Source organism: Dromiciops gliroides, chromosome 4 (assembly GCF_019393635.1).
Source record: "Dromiciops gliroides isolate mDroGli1 chromosome 4, mDroGli1.pri, whole genome shotgun sequence".
In the NCBI taxonomy this organism is placed as follows: Eukaryota; Metazoa; Chordata; class Mammalia; order Microbiotheria; family Microbiotheriidae; genus Dromiciops; species Dromiciops gliroides.
This window is the reverse complement of record NC_057864.1, coordinates 10,623,151-10,644,239: the sequence shown is the minus strand read 5'-3', so window position 1 is coordinate 10,644,239 and position 21,089 is coordinate 10,623,151. Positions and strand designations below refer to the sequence as shown.

Here is a 21,089-nt window from a genome sequence, read left to right as displayed (position 1 = left end):
ATAAATGCTTGTTAACTGGTAGACTGATTTCCACAAATTATAACCTTCTACTTTCATAAAAACCCGGGAAGAAAGCACTACTATTGGGATTACAGCCATGTTACAAATGAGTCACACAGCCAATGAGCCATTGGTGCCGGTGGAACTTGGGCCCTGGTCTAGCATGTTACTCCCACCAGGCGCCATGCTACCCTTGTTTGAAGTTCTAAACATGCCGTGCCCCTTTTCAGGGACAGCTGGCACCCTGCCCTTCTTTCCTGTGCTCTGTGCCCAGGACCGCCTGATAATGGATCTCTGCAGTGCTCCCAGAACTCAGAAATGCTTTGCTTCAGGGATGATTCTTATTTTCAGAGAGGGGAGAACAGCCGGCATTCATTTATAGAAGGCGCTAAGGTTTGCAAAATGCTTTATAAAAATTAGCACATTTGATCCTCATAACCACCATTGGAGGCGGGTACTATGATTATCCTCCATTTTACAGATGAAAAAACCAAGGCTGGCAGATGTTCCATGGCATGCCACAGGTCACACTTCTAGTAAGTATCTGTGACAGGATTGGAACTTGGGTCTTCCCAAATCCAAGCCCAGCATTCTCCACACTGGGCCACCTCAGTGGATAGGAGGTCACCAACTTCAATCAATCCCCCTTGCCTGAGGACTCTGTTCTGGTCCAGTCTGTGGCTGGACACTTAGGATCTGCTCCCAAAGAGAGAGTCGGTTTGTTTGTCTATGGAGGCCCGGGCCACCGAAGCTCAGGAGAGGCAAGCTTCCTTGGTCTTCTCTTCTGAATGCCCGAGGCACATGGAGAAGGCTCACCTCATAGTGCAACCGTCGGACCTTGCTCATACTGGACAGGCTTGACTGCTTCCCACTGATGTTCCGGAACACCTGGAAGACCATGAAGCACAGAAAGAGGAAGTAGAGGCAGAGGCAGATCCCAGCGACAATGATGAAGGCCATCTGAGGGCTTCGGGTCAAGGAAATGACAATCCAAGGGGTGGAGGCTGAAGGGACAAAAGCAGAATGCCAAGGCCAGCTCTTCAACATCACCCAGGGCGATGGAAATAGTGGCAGATTGACTGATGATGCCAAACATCATCGTCATTACTCTTACCAGGCATTGTGCTGTGTTAAGATGCAAAGGAAGGCAACAGGTATTCCCTGCCCTCAAGAAGTCCTTATTCTAATGGAAGACATGATAGGTAAACAACTATGTACGAATGAGACACCACATTTGGGGTGGTCTCATAGGGGAGGCTCTAAGAAGGAGGAGGATTTGTATAATTTCATCTGTGGAGGGAACTCCCACATGAGGAAACTCTCACCAGTGATGCAGGTTGGCACCCTTTCTAGAACTTAGGATCTTAGAGAGTTGTCTGGGTGGTTAAATAAGGCTGGACTTGAACCCAGGTCTTCCTGGTCCCAAGGCAAGGTCTCTATCAGCTAGACCACACTGCCCATATCATCATCACCACCATCACCATAAGCAACGACTTGTCCCAGGACCAATTCCATCAAACAGAATTAGAAGAGGGAAAAACAACATTAGTAATTCTAACTGGCATTTACTTAATGCTTTCGCATTGGTATATTGCCACTGTGTCCAGCCGAGTCTCACCATGATGTTGTGAGGTCAAGTTCTTTTAGGTATTACAGGTAGGAAAAGTAAAGCTGAGGTATCAACTAATTTGCCAGGATCAGACAGCAAAATGCCTGGCAGGTTTGAAACTGTGACAAAATAATGGAATTTGGTAGAGCCCCAGGGGTCCCACCTGGCTGCTCTAGTATTGTGTGAGAAACTGGCTAGTTAGATATGGGCCACACCTGGCCTGCCCTGACTGACATTTACTGCTGATGTCAGCAGGGGAACCACTCTCCGACATCCAGCTTGAAGGACTTCCCTTTTGGGGGAGGGAAAGAAAATGTAGAAAAGGGAATGCCCGCTGAAGGGAGCTCTTTTTCCTGTCAGTGAGCTTCCGAGAGCAGACTGGGGTGTGGGTGTGTGTGTGTGGGGGGGGGGGGCTGCACAGCTGTCTCCTATTGAAACCACGGGCCCCAGGTGGTGAGTTAATAGAAACAATGCCAGCTCTTTGAATTAGCTGAGCAAGAAGCAAGTTTGGGGACTGTGTCAGTCTTTGCTAGAGCCAGCGAGTTTATCCATTTTTCTCTTGTCCTGGACTTTATTAATTTCACCTTTGTTATATATTTATTCCCATTAATAAAACCTGATTTGTTTGTGGAAAAGAGGCTGTTAATCTCCTTTCTTATTGGCCTGGGAGAAATAACTAAAAAAGGCAGTTTGGAAGGGAGGAAACTTTGGGCCTACAGGTCCCTCATTATTTTCTGAACCCCAATATTACGGCAAGCCATCCAATTAACTCTTCCCATATTAAATTTGGCCCCTACAAAATTAAATCTTAGGGACTCCAGCTCAAACATTCATGTGAAGCATGCCACAATGCTTCAGCAATCAAAAGCTAAGACAGCAAAGTGGCACACTTAGTAACTAACTACTTCCCAGCTTGTCCTTGGGCTCAAGAAAGATGGATGGAGCTGTCTGGCACATGGATCCCCCAACCTTGCAGGGAAGGGTAGCTATTTTTCATTTTTCCAAAGACTGAAAATCCTTTGAGGGCAGGGGTACCATGCAGGAGTCCCATATTCGGATGATCAAGTCCTTGGGCAAATCAAACAGGGGAGGGAGTGAAGGTCCAGTGTCTAGCAAATAGTAGGGGCTTAATACATGCTTTATGCAGGCTTTGTGGAAGGATATGTCAAAAACCAAGAGTGGAATTTATAAACTACAGGCCAATGAACCTGGTGAAAGCAACCAAAAAATCGAGAGCATAATATCAAAGGGATGGCAAATGAACGCTTGGATAAGGAAACAGTGACTGCAAAGAACCAATCCTCTTCTCAATGGGGGATCAGAGTAGACATTCAAACAGCACTTTTCATGCTTAGCAGCTTTCCTCACAACAGTCCTGGGAGGGGAGAGCAAGTTATTTTTACCCCTGTTCTACAGGTGAGGTAGGCAAAGGCCTACAACCAATCTGTAGGATGACCTATCAGGGTTCAGTTTTTTCATAAATACCACAAAAGGTTGAACTAGATGGTCCCTAAGGCTCTTTGCAGCTCTAAATTTATGATCCTATGATGTTCTGAGGGAGGTGTGAGATCTTGCTAACCAGCTGGAGACTGAGGAGAGAAGGCCAACAGATCTTCGACAGACACTGAAACTGAGGCAGACAGCAGTTAAGTGACTTATCCAAGGTCACATAGGTAGAAAGTATGTGAGGCTGAATTTGAACTCAGGTCTCCCTGACTCCAATTCCAATCACTTAGCTGCCTCAAATTAAAGAAACAAACAGATCAGATCTGCTGATGTGTTACTCTCCCTATCATGGCCGTATATGGAACAAACACATCGCTTAACATCTGGGTCTCTGTTCTTGGGATCTTGGCCTCTGAACTGAACAAGAACTCAGACAGCATGGAGCCCAAACCCTTCCCTTGTACAGAAGATGAACCTGGGTCCCACAGGAGTGAAGTGACTGGAATTTGAACTCATCCTCTTATTTGAATCTAGTGGTTTGTTGTTTTTTTTCACTCTATCTTGCTACTGAACCTCACTCAACATTGTTAGCATTGATAAGGTACCTCATCTTATGCCTCCCTCTGCTTCCTTGAAGAGGTATTGTATGTGGTATCAGACTTTTTTCTATGTTGGTTGGTTTCGTGAAATTGCTTCTCCCTCCCGCCCTCTTTTTTTTTTTTTAATTTTTTTTTTTTGCGGGGCAATGGGGGTTAAGCGACTTGCCCAGGGTCACACAGCTAGCAAGTGTCAAGTGTCTGAGGCCGGATCCGAACTCAGGTACTCCTGAATCCAGGGCCAGTGCTTTAACCACTGCGCCATCTAGTTGCCCCCCCTCCCGCCCTCTTAAATTTTGTTAAAAGGATAGTTGCTCTGTGAGCGGGTGGGTGATACACTGGGGTAAGGGAGGTGATGGGAAACCTAAAGATTAACAAAGAATTCTATTAAAATGACCAGGTGGGGCAGTTAGGTGGTGCAGTGGATAAAGCACTGGTCTTGGATTCAGGAGGACCTGAGTTCAAATCCAGCCTCAGACACTTGATACTTAACTAGCTGTGTGACCCTGGGCAAGTCATTTAACCCTCATTGCCCTGCAAAAAACAACAACAACAACAAAAAAAAAAACAACCGGGTGCCTAAAGTAACAAAGTACTTTTCTGCCTATTTTCTCTCTCACTCCTCACACACACCCTGATCCGACCAGATTTTTCTTGGAATGTGTTTCACCTACTGGGTCCTTCAATGGCACTAAAAATTCCAGGGTTTTCATTAGGAACTAATTTTATTTGACTCATTCAGAAGCAAAAGAAATTACCTTCTGAAAGGGCTGAGCCCAATTATTCCCCAGAGAAAGTGCGTTGGCTGTACGCAGGGAGGTGGGAGGGCGTGGGGTTTGGGCGACAGTCATAGAACATTAGGAATCTCATTTTATGGGTGAGAAAGCAGAAGCCCAGAGAGCCTCAGAACAGTCCCACCCTCTGCCCCAGCTCCCAAGGGATGAGAATTCTGTGCTTCTGAACTGTTAGGATCAAAGAGGCACAGGATTCCTGGGCTGCTAGCATCGAATGCTGTAGGGAAGTCTGGAGATCACGCTAGTTCCTTCATAACAAATGAGGAAACTGAGGCAGAGAAAGGCCAAAGCAATCGATCAACAAGCCCGGACTCTGTGTCAGGCCCTGTGCTAAGCCCTGGGCATGCAAAAAGAGGCCAAAGGCAGTGCCTGCCCTCAAGGGGTTTATAATCTAATGGGAGAGACAACATGCAAACGCATATAGTGAGACAAGCTATAGACAGGCTAGAGATAATTAAGAGAAGAACAGAGGCAGGATTTGACTTCAGGCTCCTTTCCACTGAACCAAAGTTCCCAGTGACCTTAGACAAGTCAATTCCCCCTGAACCTTGGTTTCCTCTTCTATTCAATAAAGGGGCTGGGCTGGATGACTGCAAGGCCCGGGGAGCCTTGTGTGTGTTCTTGAAGTGTCCTTCACTGTCATTCATCAGAGGACTGGGCATCCCAGGGGGCTGTTAAGAGGATGTGAGAAAGGATAACAGGGAGATGAGGGAGCTTCGGTCTCTGCAAACACATCGAGAGGCCTGTATGGCAGAGAGAAAACTCGTGTGGAAAGGGGCTGCCTGCTGACTTAGAAAACCACACATTAACATTATCTGTGTTGTACTGCATTTTCTATTTATTTTGTTAAACATTTCCCAATTGCATCTGAATCAATAGCTCTCCAAAGTCTGGCCTCTCGGGACTGCCTGTGTGACACATTCAGCCTAGGGCGCAAGCCCTGCCTCACACCTCTCCTGACTGTGACCCTGCCCCTGCCCGTTTCAGGGATACACCAATAAAATCAGAGCTGCAGTGCCCCCCCCTGCCCCCCCAAGTGCTTCCACACGCACTCACCCTATGACTTCAGAGAGATCAAAGTATCCAACTCAGCATTCTCAAAGGGATCAGCTAAGACTTCCAGCCCAGTTCCAGAGAAGATGGCTGTGATGGGGAGCCCACCCAAAACCCAGGACCCTCCAGTAAAACTAATCTCCTCGATGCTATCTCTACCTTGGAATAAGAGCGAGTAGTGGCTTGGCTCAAGCCCTGCCAATGCACCAAGGTCACTTCAAGATGCATCTGTCATCAGTGGCTTCATAAAGAGTGTCCCCCAATGAGGAGCCAAACCCAGGCCCCCCAGCCCACCCCATGATGGAGAAGCCACGAAGCCTGATGCTGAGGCCGACCGGTACATAACAGACACTCGGGCTGCTGTGAGCTAAAGGGGACCAGGGCCGGGTCTCTCTGTGGTGGGAGCAAATCCTAATCCCTCACTTGCCTGCCCAGCTCGGACTCAAACCCTGGCATTCCTTTTCCTCATAGCTTTCCTTCTTCTCTTCTGTTAAGGGGCCGGGGTCAGTGAAGCCAGCCTTGGCCTATGGGAAGGGTCAGGAGGGAGGGGAGCCACCTCTGGGGAGGGGGAGGAACAGTTCTGACACAAGGAAGGATACCGCCAGTTCAGTGCCAACATCTGTGGTCCAGATACTGTAGAAAGGGTTCGTCAGCTGCACCCCTCTGCAAAGAAAAGAAGACGAGACAGAGGAGGGGTCACTGGGCGATCAAAGGGAAAATTCCTCCTTTTCTTAACTTTGTAGCAGGGGCGCTGAGGGGGGTGGGCAGGGCCGGGCAAGTCGGGAGGGAGGCAGCAGATGTGTAGCCATATTTGAGTTGATTCATTGGATGCATTTGGAGCCTTCTGTTCTACCAGGAGAAACAAGGGGTGGCCGGACGATAAGAAAATGCAAAATGCATAGAAAGAATGGTCTGTGTTTAGAGGAGAGGCCCCAGCAGGCCCCTGGCTTGGGGGTTGGGACCGGGTTGTCTACATACATGGGATGTGTGGGCCTGCCCTGCCTGATGCAGGAGGGGTCAGGACGGGCTTGGGGACAGCTCTCTGGGGGGCCCTGGAATTATGTCAAACCCTCCCCTGGACACAGAGCAAAGCTCACAGACAGTTATTGGTTTTCAAATGAGCTTCGTTTATCATCCTTGTCTGTGTGGGTGCTAGCACCCTCCTCCACCCCCCAACACCCCCTGCGGGAAATCAGGAGTGCAGTGGATGCAGGGGTGTTTGCGGGGGCAGCTAGGTGGTGCAGTGGATAGAGCACTGGCCCTGGATTCAGGAAGACCTGAGTTCAAATCCGGCCTCAGACACTTGATACTTACTATCTGTGTGACCTTGGGCAAGGCACTTAACCCTCATTGCCCCCCACACAAAAAAATGTAATGAGGAAACATTTAATGAAATAAGTAAAATTAAAGTAGAACAGGGGTGTTTGCTTCCCAGCCCCCACAATAGCACCTCCCACAGGGCAGGTGACAGATGGTGGCCACTGAGGGCTCGTAGGGTCATAGAACCAGAGCCAGAAGGGGCCCAGCCAGCCGCCTAAGCTGAGCCCCTGGTTTTACAGGTATGGAACTGTCACCTGTGAGGGCTGGTATTGGTGGGTCTGGGTTCAAATGCCACCTTGCCACCTATTTCCTACGTGACAGTGTCCAGGCCATTCTACTGCTTTGAGCCTCAGTTTCCTTCTCTTTAAAAAGAAGAGGTTGGACTCTGGTTTTCAACCCGTGGCATATGATTCTGGACTCCTCAGTCACCAAATCTCCCTGGGCCTCAGTTTCCCTGTCTGTAAAATGAGAGGACCAGACAAGTTGGGTTCTGAGGTCTCGTTCAGTTCTGGATCTATGGAATCCTGTGATTTGGGCAGAGTCCCCCAAAGGTGGGACTTGAACCCAGCTCCTCGGACCCCAGGACAGTGGGGCCCAGGGTGAGGTCTGTGTCCTAGACAACCATCGTGAATTCTAGCACAGCCACTTACTGACCTCTCACACATGTCAAATATGAAGAGACAAAAGGAGCCGACGGCAATGGGCCCGACCTGTTTCCAGTAGCCAGAAATGTGATTCCGTTCATTTTGATCCTGAAGAGAACCAGAGAGAGAAGTGAGATTTGGAGGGGAAGGAGGAGGGGAGAGGGAGGATGGAGAAGAGGGAGGGGAGGAAGAAGGGGAGGGGAGGAGGGGAGAGGGGGGAGGGGGAGAGTGTGAGGGGAGGAGGAGGAGGAGGAATGAAGGCTTCTTCTGGGCTCAATGGGACAAGGAGCTCAGCAGCAAATGATGTGACCAAAGGAGTGGCAGGTCTAGGTGTAGCCTGGGGTTACAGAGCATGGGAAGGTGGGCACGGTGCCCAGAAAGGAAGAACAAGGGCCACTCGTTAGCATGACTTTGGACCCAAACCTGCAATTTCATTCTAGCTAAGTCTGCCCTCCGCAGTGTTTGAGTCATGGATCAGGGCATGTAACAGGGATAGGCTCTGAGACCTTCCAGTTCTTGATGGGACGGTCATGAGAGGCCAGGTGTCTGATGCCATGATCTTTGTCCTGTGTGACCCAGAGAGTCCAGCATTGGGGTAGAGTACAGGACTTAGAATCAGGAAGACCTGGGTTCAAATCCTGCCTCAAATACTACTAATCTATGTGACCCCGGGCAAGCCTCTGAATCTCTCCATGCCTCAGTTTCTGCATCTATGAAATGGAGATACTATTAGTACCTGCCTGACAAGGTTGTGGTGAGGAGTAAATGATATCATATCTGTATAATCCCCTTCAACCCAGAAGCCTAACAAACAGCTAATATTTCCTCAGTGCTTTTCATTAACTCATTTGACCTTTACAAAATCCCATTCAGGGGCCACTCTGTGAGTATCATCAGCAACATCTGTTTTTATTCAAAAAGAAACTGAGGCTCAGAGACAAAGTGGTCTGGCCAGGGTCACACAAGGGACTGAGGTGTAAAGGATGAGACTGGGAGCCACAGACAGAGAAAGAAAGAAAGAAGAGAGAAAGAGAGGGAGGGGAGAAGAGAGGAGAGGAGTGGAGAGGGGAGAGAGAGAGAGAGGAAAGGGGAGGGAGAGGGATAGAAAAGAAGGGGTAGAGAGAAAAGAGGAGGTGAGGAGGGGAAGGGGAGGCAGAATGTGAGGGCAGAAGGAGAGGAAAGAGAGGAGGCGGGGGGAGAGAGAACAGAGGAGATGACACTGGGGAGACAAAAAAAGGGAACAAAGGAAAAGAGGGAGCCCTCTTGCTGCCTGGGTCTGAGGGGCAAAAGAACTCCCCACCAGTCCTGTCCCCACTAAGTCACCCCCAACTCTCCTGTCCGGGGAAGCTGCTCATCCTTCCCCTATTTCTGGGCTGGCCTCTCCCTATGGGTCACCTCCATCTCCTAGAATTCCCACCTCAGAGGGTCACTTTGGTTCGGGGACAATCTGGCCTGGCTTACTCACTGTTCGGAGGACAAAGCACTAGACCAAGGTGAAAGGGCTATTCAGTGGCTGAGCTGGGATGAGCCCAGCTGAGTCCTCCTGATTCCCAGGCCAAGCCCTTTCCCCATCACCCTCTGAAGGAGAAGCCAGGCCATTGCCTAGAGCAGGGGTCCTGGACCTGGCCCCAAATCTGGGATCTAGGACCCTGCAGAGCCATCCTTTTGTTTTTTGTTTTTTGTCCCAACCTGTGATTTCACTGGTTGAGGGAACTTCTGACCCTCCCTGGGTGTGGGGCACATTCCATTCTCCCAGTGCTTCTCATGGTGTTAAACCACATTCTCCTTCCATTTACCAGGCTCCAGGGCTAAATAAAGGCCTAATTCTGATTCAGGACAACCTCCTGGCCCTGTAGACCAGGAAGCCTAGGCACAGGAAATCCTCAGTGGCTGGCCGCTCTTACCATCATGTGCTCCCCACAGAAGATAATCCAGAAGGAGAGGAGCATGGCATAGAAAATCCCTTGGCGGATGTCCCCAAAGAGCAACATCCAGGTCCAGTCAAAGCCGATGGAGAACCACTCTACCGGGATGTTGATGAACGTCATGGAGATGCCCAGAGCGAAGATGACTCTAGAGAGAAGAGACAGGGGAAGGGCCTTCACTTCTCCAGGCAAGAAAGAGAGCTTTGGGAAAGAAGAGAAGGTTCTCGGGCCAGTGGGACCCCAGGACGTGGGTGAAGCCCCTTTGTCAGGAGCAGGTCCAGACAAGGCCATGGATAGAAATAACGTGCTTTGTCTGCCTTAACATAGGATTGAACACCAGCCAGCATCACCACCAACTGCTGTAGGCACATCACCAGGCTCATTGGACAGATTAGGAAACTGAGGAAGGGCCAGAGTATTTGGGAGACTTGTCCATGGTCAGACGGTTGGTGAGTGTGTCAGAGTGGGGATTCCGACCGAGATCTATCCTGACTCCAAAGCCAAAACTCTGCTCACTCCCTTGTACCACACCCAGGTAGCCATGTGACCCAGGGAGAGAAGCTTCCCTTCTGGGAGCCGCCCCTCGATCCCCCCAATCAGATCCCTTGGAAGTTGTTTGCAAAGGGTCAGGCAGGAGGGTGAGAGATGGCGGGAGGCTGTTATCCCTACAAGACCCACTTCGGACACCGGAGGACTTCAACATCTCGACTCACTTCTCCAGCAGGACAGGGGGGCGCGTCATCATGGTGATCCGGCGCCAGTACCACACCATGATGATGAAGATGCTGGGCGTGAGGAAGGTCTTCATGGCAAACCACACCTTGGTGAAGCCTCCATTTTGATGGATCCCCTAGGGAGAAATCACCTGTTTCTTTACTAAGCCTCCTCTGGGCACTGGGGCGCCAGAGACAACAATGAGACCATCCCCACCTTCAAGGAAGTTACAGAAAATAAGCATATAGGTAAGTATACAGAAGATATATACACACAAAATGCAAGGTAATGGGGGGGGGTGCAATATAAACTGGGGGAAGCAGGAAAGGCCCAAATGAACTTGGAGGCTTTCATGGTTAAATGTTATTTTCTGACACTAAGTCAGAGGGAAGGAGAGGGAGGATCAGAGAGGTTAGACCTGTCCAAGGTCTAACAGCAAGTCAGTGACACAGAAGACACAAGAAAGCTGACCAGATGACGATTTGGGTGGTTCTTCTCCTTTATCAAAACAGGAGGAGAGTTAAAGGGGTCTCTTCCTCTCTGAACTTGGGAAGCAAATTGCTTTTTGAGAGACCAATGTTTTATTTCTGTGCCACAGGAAAAGAAAGTGTCACCTGAAAAATGCCAGTTCAGGTCTCCTGATGCTGATGCCTCAAGTTTCCTGACTCCAGGCTCAGTTCTCTACACATTGCACCAGCAGCTGCCTACCCCTGAGAAGCTGCTAGCAGTGAGACAAGTGGGAAATGTTAAACAGCCGACACTATGCAAACAATTATCACGCACTCGGGGCTTTTTGTGGGAAGTTTGGAGGAGCCATCAGCATTGAGACCCCTACAACAGGCTCCTGATTCACACTTACCACCAGGCGGATGTCCTTGATCTCCCCAATGCCAACATTGATTTTCTTCTTTTCATTCACCGGCAGCCGGATGTTGAAGAGGTAGTATTTGTGCGCCACAGTCCCGATTTCCAGTAAAGGGAGAGCATCACAATCGTAATAGCGGTCTTCATGTTCTGGAGTCTGGAGGGAAAGTATGGGGGCTGAGCTCTGTGGTGGAAGAGGACGACACCAGCATCTCTACACATCTTTACTGCCCCAAGGCTTCACCCCAGGTCACAGCCAGAGGCAACAACAAGATTCCCAGGAGCCCAGGGGCCATGGGGTCCAACCCTTACCTGAACAATAGTTCCCTCTCTCCCTCTACAACATCATATCTCTGACACTCACTACCCATGTGATCTTGGGCAGGTCACAGCTTCCCTGGGTTAAGTTTCCTTCTCTGTAAAATGAGGGGGTTGGATGAGATGGTCTCTGAGATTCCCTCCACCAGGTCTATGCCTGTGATCCCATTGCCCCCATCCATTGGTCACCCAGCTTATGACCGACTGTTGAAGTCTTCTGGACTCATCACCTCCTGAGGCAGCTCATTCCACTGTGGGGCAGGTCAAATCATCAGGAGGTTCTCCCCAAGATCATGAGCCTAAATCTGTCTTGGCAACTTCTACCCTAGATAAGCCCATGATTATGAGATAATGGGGAGTCCCAAAGCTCTGACAAGGCTGCTCAGTGAAATCAAGGTCATTATAAGAGATGGAAAAGGTAAAGATATGGAAAATGCATATTGCCCAGCTCCATGTCCATCCAATGAGCTTTTATTAAGTGCCTATTGTGTGCCAGGAAACAAAGAGGAAAAATGGCAGTCTCTGCTCTCAAGCATGTAGAAGATTTGCCCATCCCATCCCCCAACAGACCAACCTAGAAAATAGAGGGTGGATGAATCCTACATATTAGTATTGTTACAATATCACACAAGCGCACACACAGGCACAGAATCTCTGAGGGCATTTAGTCCAACCTAGACCCTCACAATTGGTCATCTACCCTCTGCTTGAAGAGTAACCTAGTAAGGAGGAGCTCACTACCTCCAAAAAATGTGGTTCCGTGACATTTTGGACAGCTTCAGTTACTGTGAAATCCTGCCTTTGATCAAGCCCAAATTAGCCTCTTTATAGCACGCCCCCCCTCCACACTTTTCCCAATTCAAACAGGACACCTCTCATCCCTCTTAAAGTGATTCCTCTTCAAATACTTGGCTAAGCCTCCCCAGTTTCTTCAGCCAAACATTGATGAACACAATGAACTGGAGGTGTTTGGCCAATCTTTGTGATTCTCTGCGGGATACACACAGTGAGTACTTTATGAAAACTCAGTAAATCAGACGGTCGGAATGTGACTGGTTGGAAGGACTCCACTGAGTCCACACCAAGGAATCCCTATAGTGATGAATCCAGCAAGCCACTCTGCCTGAAGACCTCTGGGAGAGCGGGGGAGACCCAGGGACTCAGGGAGCAAGTGACTCCACTTTGGGACAGTCCTGATGGTTGGGAAGTTTCTCAACACTGAGCCCGAATTTGGGTTGGAGCTGGATGGCACTTTGCATATCCTCCCCAGCCATGCTCTAAAGGGCTCTGAATGCCAGACTGAAAAACAGAAATTTTATTTGGAGGGTAATAGGGAGCTGTTAAAGGCTCTGGAGCAGCGGAGGGACATCAAACACTGTCTTAGGAAGGTTATTTGGGGATCTCTGTCAACAGTCTCTAAAGCTTCTAGACAGTGTCTACCTGCTGAAAATGGTCACGATGCTTGATCAAAGTTACTTTCATGGCTCTGGCCTATATGGGAAAGTACAAAATGTTCTCTTCACAGGCACAAATGCTGCCTAGCTCCTTGTCATGAAAATGAGAGTGTGCTGGGGTGGGCAGATGAGAGGATAGGGCTGGAGATACAGCAGTATAGAACTTCTGATGGTAAGGAAGTCACAAATGACATTTCTGTATGGGAGCCCAGATATTTCGAGGGACTCCACTAGGTCTGAGGGGCTCTGAGGTCTCATTGACCAGCCCGATTAGCCCAGCACACTATGGGCAAGATGGTGCACGTGAGCAAGAAACAGAAAGGACAAGGCAGAGAGCTTCCTTTCAGAAAACAAATTGTGCTCTGCCTGAGACTGAAGTTGTGTGTGTGTGTGTGTGTGTGTGTGTTTGTACACACTAGCACATGAGCATGCTATGTAGAGGGAGCTCAGAATTAATCAAGGAATTTTCTTTGGGAGGGACAACTCCTTTGTTTAAAAGCTAGATTCAAAGCCTGACAGATTCTTCCTCTTATAAGTGGTACAGTGTTTTACTTGGAGTAAGGAAGACTGGAGTTAGAATCCTACCCCAGACACTAGCTGCATGATTCTGGGTATGTGATTCAACTTCTCAGCTTCACTTTCCCTACCTGTGAAATGGACATAATAATAGCACTCACTTCACAGAGTTGTTGTGAGGGTCGAATGAGGCAATGTGTGTCAAGGGCCAAAAGGGAAAAGGGCTCTCCAAAGTTCTAGAGGTACCCAAGTCTGGGTCGGTAGAACCTGGGGGATTACTGAAAGAACACTGGGCTATCAACTAGGGAATAGCTGAACACATTAAGGAGCTAATGGAATGTGATGGTGCCCACTGTTGATCCATCTCTCCTCCTGGAGGAAACTTCCCTGGGTTTCTATGACACAGCTCTCCCTTTCCACTTACTCCTTCCCACTCTTCTTTGCTGGATAGCCATGACCTGCTCCCAAACCATGGGTGCCCCCCAAGCCTCTGACCTGGTCTTTGCTATTCCTCTATCTTCCCTCAGTGACCTCATTGGCTCCTGTGGGTTTCATTCTAATCTGTATATAGATGACACCCAGATCCATAGACCCAGCCCTCACCTCTCTTGCGGTTTAGTCACTACTGTCACCAACTCTTTTCTGGATATCCTCACCTGGCTTTTCCACCGGCTTGATCTCAAACTCAACATGTCCAAACCAGAACTCCATCTATTCTCTCTTAAACTGACTCCTCCTGTAGCCAAACTTCCCTACTTTAGTTAAGGACACCACCCTCTTCTGATCACCCAGGCTCACAATTTCAGAATCTGCTTATCACTCTCACAGCTGCCATGTCCAAGTCATGCTGATTCTACCTTTGCAGCATCTCATGCCTATTCCCTCTCACAGGACAACTCCTCTGGTTCAGGCCCTCCTCACCTTTTGCCTAGATGACTACGCCATTCCTATAGCCCAGGTGTGATATACACCAGGTCAGTGACTTTTGGTGGCTCTCAACTACCCTTAGAAGAATACACAAGCTCCTCACTTTGTCCTTTAAAACGCATTGGGAATCTGGCTCCTACCTAATATTCTGGTTCTATTTTTGAGCCAAACTGGTCTGCTCCCTATTTCCTAGAATTCATCCACTGCCTCTGGGCCTGGAATGCTTATCTCTTCTCTCCTGAGCCTGAGAAGCCTGGTTTTTGAAGCCTCACCAGCTCGTGCGCCACTCCCTACATAAAGCCCTTTTTTGTATCCACTGTGATTAACTGAGTATCTGGCACATGTAGGGACTTAATAAATGCTTGTTGACTTATTGAGGGAGGACAGAGACATGAAATGGATGTTAGAAATCACCTGGTACAACCCCCTCATTTTGTAGATGATGAAATCTTAGTACAGATGAGTTAATTTGCTTTTCCAAGATCCCAGCCAGGAAGTGACAGAGAAGACATGGCCTCCAATCCAGGGCTCTCTCCACTTCACCACTTTGCTTCTCCAAGACAGAGGCCGTAACAAAGGGCGGTGCATGGAGAATCACAGCCCACTACTTCCTAGTGTGGTAGTCTTGGCCAAGTCACTCTCATTCTAAGCCTCAGTTTCCTCATCTGTCAAATGATGTGGGTAGACTAGATCATCTCAAAGGACTCTTTGCATGGAAATTTTTGAGATGGATTCTCATGTAGCTGGAGCACAGAATGAGCTAAGGACAAGATCATAGAATCACAGCATTTTGGAAGCCAAAGAGGCTCCAGAGACCATCTGCTCTAACTCCTTCATTTATGGACAAATGAACTAAGGGCCAGAGGGGCTTTGCAGTTGGTCCAAGATCTCAAAGCTAATTATTAAGAGGGTTAAGATTAGAGCCCATGTGGACTGACTCTTAATCCTATTCTCATTACACTATCTGACGATGAGGGTCTATGAAATTCAGAGACACTGTAATCTAACATCCATTGTGCTCAGTAACTAGTTGAGGCAGATGCTACTCTGCTCATTCTTAGAAACAAACTGAGACAGTTATAGGTTAAATGACTTGTCTGAGGTAACAGCTACAAAGTGTCAAGTTGCTAAGGGCTTTCACATCAATGGAAGAATTTCTATTCTAGGGGCATGAGGGAGTACTAGTGTTCACTCAGCAGGGGAATGACAGGGAGATCTTTCCTTAGACCAAATCCCTTTGGCAGCAGTGGATAGGACAGTCTGGAGGCAGGGGGGCCAGTTAGGAGGCCACTGTGATCATCTCAGCAAGCAGTGATTCTGAGTGGAGAGGAGTCAGATAAACATGAGATTTGGCAAGAAATTGGATGAATGGGGTGAGGAAGTGTGAGGAACCCAGTGTAACACTGAAGCTATGACCCTAGAGTAGAAAGACGAGTGGTGCCTTAATAGAAATGGGCAAAGATGAGTTCTGTTTTGGTCATGGTGAGTTTGAGAGATCTCTGGGACTTCCAGTATGATGTGTGTGTCTGTGAGGTAATCCAGGTCTGAAGCTCAGGGGAAAGACTGGGGCTGGATATAGAGTCTGGAATCCGAAGAGAGATGATTACTGAACCCGTGAGAGCTAACGATGACACTGAGTATAAGAGTATAGAGGGAGAAGAGAAGGGGATCAAGACAAGAGTCCTGGAGAGCACACACAGTTAGGGATGAAAAAATGGCAGACGAGCCAACAAAGAAGATTGGGAAGGAGCTGTCAGATGGCTAGGAGGAGAGCTAAGAGGGAAGAGGTCCACGAAGATTCAATGGGGGGGAAGGGTAGGATCGGTCCTGTGTGTGAAGCCTTCAGAGTCAGCAGAAAGAATGCAGGGGAGGGGGCAGCTAGGTGGCACAGTGGATAAAGCACCGGCCCTGGAATCAGGAGGACCTGAGTTCAAATCCGGCCTCAGACACTTGATATTTACTAGCTGTGTGACCCTGGGCAAGTCACTTAACCCCCACTGCCCTACAAAATACAAAAACCAAACAAAACAAAAAAGACAACAAGAATGCAGGGGAGGGGCTTGGTCTAAGGCCAAGTCTATAAGATGACTGCTTTATAAGTCTATAGAGATGGTTGCTTTCTTTTGCCAAAGTGCCTCATCATGGAATAATGGTATGAGCACTGGGCTGAAAACCATCAATCCCTGAGTTCAAGTCCTGCTTCAGTCAAGTAATGTCACTTCAATAGAACAAGGGCCACTGGTCCATCCATAGAGATCCCTAGGGGCCTCTTATTGACTTAGTTTTAAAATGTACTGTTATCTACATTTTACTGTATTCTTATTGATTTGGTTAAATTTTCCCAATTGCACACTTGGGAGTGTTGGGGCTGCCTGCTTTGGCCAACCATCCTTGGGGTCTTTACTCTTCTGTATGTCTTAGATCCTTTGAGAGTTCAATGAAGCCCATGGACTTTTTCTCAGAGTAATGGTTTTAAAGGCATACAACAAAATACATAGCATTACAAAGGAAAGAAATCATACTGAAATGCAGTCACCAAAATATATTTCTATGAGATTCGCCAATCCTAGGGTAAGACCCCTAAGGCCTCTACATCTCAAAGAAGGTGGGGACCTGCACAGGCCCAGGGAGGTGACTCACTGGGGACTTCTCCAAACCACTGCAGTCAAAGGTGCAGCCCCTTTGGCCATCTGCTCGGCCAATAGGGCGCACAAGAACATTTACACCATCCAGCGGAGATTTCCAAGCAGAACCTAGACTTTGCCAAAGTGAGTCGCTAACAGATTTGGAAAGGAACGCTCCCCCAGCCTCCTGATGGAGCAGCTAATTAGGACAAACTACAGCAGGTGGCAGAGACTTTGAGTCTTTCCTTGGCGGGTCCCTTCCACCAGGGCCCCCAGCTCTGAAGTCAGCTCTGACACCCAGGACTAAATTTAAATTGCTGTCAGGGGGGACAGATTCAGTGAGTCATTTTTTTCACACCTTTCAACGTCTGAAGGCTTCACTGAGGGAGCCACAGACCCCACAGATAATTAAGAAGCAGATAATTAAGGAGCAGTCTTGGGCTGCAGTTGTGCCAAACACCTTTCGTTAGCTCCATTCCTAGCTCCCCCCACCAGCCCTCCACAAATACACTGTGGAAACGAGACAATCTTTTTTAAATCATGTGCCCAAATTGTTATTCTATTCTTATCACTTTAAATGATAATTTTTTAAAGACCTCATGCCCCTTCAGCTTAACTAGCAGAAGTAGAGGCTCATGGGGTCTGTTGTGAGCACCTGTGCCCATCTCCAGATGGAAGACCCCCCCCTCCCCTCTCCTCTCTGTCTACCTGGCTCTTCCCTTGTAATCTTAGGGATGATTTTCTCCCTCCCTTGCCTAAACCCTGAGCCTGGGCTCCAGTTTCCTCCCTCACCCAAAGCTCCCATTTCCTCTCAGCTATTTTCCTTCCTTCAGACTGGAGTCTGAATCTTGGCTCTGTTCCTGACCACCTGTGTGACCACAGGCAAATTCCTGCACCTCACTTTGCCTTGGTTTTCTGGTCTATAAAGTGAAAGGGCTGGTCTAGACCCACTGGGGTCTGTTCCAGTTCCAGATCAAGAAGCTGATGAGTCCTGAGGCTCCCCAGACCACCCTCTTTTCTCCCCACAAAGCTAGGACACAGAAGGGATGTGTAGAGAGAGGCACAGAGGGATCTTTCTGCCCAACCAGTTTCAGATGCTCCCTAGCTGTGTGACCCTGCAGAAGTCACTTAATCCTGTCTGCTGCAATTTCCTCATCTGTAAAGTGAAAGGGTTGGACTGAGTGTTCCCTCCCAACTCTATGATTATGTTCCTCTGACGCAGGGGCCTCTGTCCGTGCTACATCCCCACCTCCACAAGTGCAGGCACCATTTTGCTTCTGTCTCCCTAGTGCCTGAGAAGCAGCCAACAAGACCTGGGTTCAAGTCCTCTGCTGGCAAGTACACTGGCTGGTGGCCCAAGGTAAGACCCTCAGTCTCTCGGTGTCCCCAGAGGAGGTGTGAGTTGGCGCTGGTAGAGGGAGTTTCCTTGCCAGGAAATCCCCGCCCCCAAAGCCCCGGTTAAGTCCTAGAAATGAGAAAACAAATGAAACTCCAACCCAGTGCCTTGTGCTCATGAGGTGTTTGATGAAGGTTTGATGGAAAACACACAATGGGTGACAGACAGTAGGAACAGTCCAAGCAGAATGCCACAAAATCCAGACAGCAAGGCTCCAAAACAGAAACACAGAAGATGCCCCCCCCGCCCCCATCTTGGCTTCCTGGGGGTGCAGGGGGTCAGGTTTCTTTTGGCTCAGTTTACTCTTTATTATGTGGGGCACTACCAGGGATGGGGGCAAAATAGCAGGAAAGAAAGGCCACACAACAGCAAAGCGAGTCCATCAAGACAGAAAATGTTTGTGGGACTCACTGAATGGAGCCCCTGCCCCTGGCCCAGGGTGCAGTACAGCAGGCAAGAGAGTCAGAGAGACCTGGGGGTCTACGAGGCTGGAGGCTGGAGTGAGCGAGGGGCCAGTCTGGCTGCCTCTGACCCAGCCTACCTCCCCAGGGTACCCCGTGGAGAACTGGGGGTGCCAGTGAGGGGCAAAGCTGCCTTGAGAATGGGAGGGAGGCAACGGCCCCAGAAGAAAGGAGGCTGGGGCCTGGGGAAGACAAAGGGAGAGAGGGTGTGTGTGCATGTGTGTGTGTGTGTGTGTGTGTGTGTGTGTGTGTGCGTGCGTGCGTGTGTGTGTGGGGGGGTGGGGGCGTGTAGTGAAGAGGAGGACGACACCTGCCTTCCTGTACCTAAAGAACTCCCCAGTGGAAAGGCTGCAGGCCCAGAAGGAAGGCCACCATGCCCCCCAACAGTGACTGGGAGTCAGAGAGCTCAGTTTAAAAGGCTGTCAGGAAAACTTAACAGTTGGCTTGGTGGCCCCAAGAGGAGGGGTATGGTTCAGTGGTTAGAGTGCTGGACTTGGAATCAGGAAGACTTGAGTTCAAATCCTACCATAGAGCAAGAGTCAGAGACAGAAACAGAGACAGACAGAGAGCAAGCGAGACTTTTAAGCACTCACCACGTGCAAAGGACTTTAACAGACTTGCCCACTCTGATATCTGTGATAACTTTCAGGGCAGAAAGAAGCAAGCACCATCTAGTCTAACATGCTTTCTTCTAGGGACCAGAGGAGTAGAGCAGGCAATGAGCCTGGGACTTTGAACTTGGAGGAGTTAGGATGCAGGTTTTCAGGCTCCAGACTTCTGTTTTCTCCTGGTCCCTTTGTCTATGAGTTCTGGAGTCAGAGAGGGCCCAGAACCATTGGCCTGAGAGCCACTAAGGGGCTTGGAGGTGAACGTCGCCCACCCAGCTGCCGGTCCCACAAGATCCCTCTGTGATCTCTCATGGGCCAAGGACCCTACTCCCCTTCTCCTCCATGGGGTGTGAGCTCCCCAAGGGCAGGCTGGGTTTGCTTTTTCTTTCTCTCTTCAGGGCTTAGCACAGGGCCTAGCACATGGTGAAGTGACTAATAAATGCTTGATGATTAAGGATCTGAGCCAGGATTTGAACTCAGGCCTTCCACCTAAGGAGTGGTGCAGTGGGTATAACAGTGGGCCTGGAATCAGGAAAACCTGGGTTCAAAGCTGACCTCCGCCATTTATTAGCTGGGTGACCCTGGGCAAGTCACTTCACGCTGCCTCAGTTTCCTCACCTGTAAAATGAGCTGGGGAAGGAAATGGCAAAGCCCTCTAGTATCTCTGCCAAGAAAACCCCACATGGGGTCATGAGTTGGACCTAACAACTAAAACTTCCACCTAAACGTAGCACAATCTATAACATAGTAAACATTTAACAAATGCTACTGACTGAGTGGTTGCTTGAAACCAAGTCTAGTTCTGCTGAACAGGCTCCCTAGGTCACACTTCCATGTCCCAAACAAGAAAATTCTTCCCTATGTCTGGGATTGAGAAAGATCCAGCCCCACCCTGGCTTCCCCTCCCCCCCTACCTTGGGGGAGGTGAAGGTACATTTCAGTTTCCGGGGCACCCTCTCATGGGTCATTTCCGTCCATTCAGTGAACTGATCATCCCGATAAGCCAAAGAGACATCCAGGGAGACTTCTGCATTCTCTTCTGCAAAAACAAAAACAAAAACTAGTTTAATCATTTAATTCGATTAAATAAACATTATTAAGTGCCTACTATGTGCTGGGTACTGTGCTGAGCACCTGGGAAACAAAAAGCCACCCAAGCAGTTAAAGAATCTGACTGTGGCCACTGGGGAACCAAGAGAGGAGGAGGAAACGGGATATTCACAACTCTAGGAATTCTCGGAATGTCTGAACCTTCTAGTCAGATCAGCCTTCCCTGCCTCAGGCTCCCACTTGTTAATACCCAAGGTCTTCAGAATTTCTCACATGTATTTGTGTGTAAATTATCTGAGTGGCAGCCTGGTGTAGTTGAGAGAAAGGGGGAAAGAGGGAGGGAGGAAGGGAGGGATAGAGAGAGACCGAGAGTCAGACTAAGAGAGAGACTGAGACCTAGACCGAGACCTAGACCAAGAGGAGACAGAGAGGAGACAGAGAGGAGACAGAGGGAGGAAACAGAGAGAGAGACTGAGAGAAGTGCCTGGAGGAGAGAAATCTGGGTTCAAAAACTCCTGCCTCTGACACTTAATAGGTGGGTGACCACGGGCAAGACATTTAGCTACTCTCAGCCTCAGTTTCCTCATCTGTAAAATGGGGATGACAATACCTACTTCACAAGCTAGTTGTGAGGCACAAACACCAGAATGCCCGTAAAGTGATATAGAAATGTCAGGTGTTGTGTAATTCTTCCCCCCAGAATGGAAACCCCTTAAAGGCAGGGACTATTTACTTCTGGTTGGCATTCTTGATGCATAATAAGTATGTAA

General features: G+C 48.9%; 1 protein-coding gene across 1 annotated transcript in view; it reads right to left on the bottom strand.

Annotated features, from left to right (window-relative positions):
- The window catches only part of WLS (Wnt ligand secretion mediator), a 129,938-nt gene that overhangs the window by 23,520 nt on the left and 85,329 nt on the right, over window positions 1-21,089 (bottom strand). The window contains exons 3-9 of the mRNA XM_043999425.1: window positions 20,184-20,308; window positions 10,961-11,122; window positions 10,101-10,237; window positions 9,367-9,535; window positions 7,473-7,570; window positions 6,098-6,161; window positions 817-960 (exon numbers count right to left, since the gene is read on the bottom strand). Of these exons, the coding sequence (XP_043855360.1) occupies window positions 817-960; window positions 6,098-6,161; window positions 7,473-7,570; window positions 9,367-9,535; window positions 10,101-10,237; window positions 10,961-11,122; window positions 20,184-20,308 (899 nt within the window). The remainder of the gene's footprint in view (window positions 1-816; window positions 961-6,097; window positions 6,162-7,472; window positions 7,571-9,366; window positions 9,536-10,100; window positions 10,238-10,960; window positions 11,123-20,183; window positions 20,309-21,089) is intronic.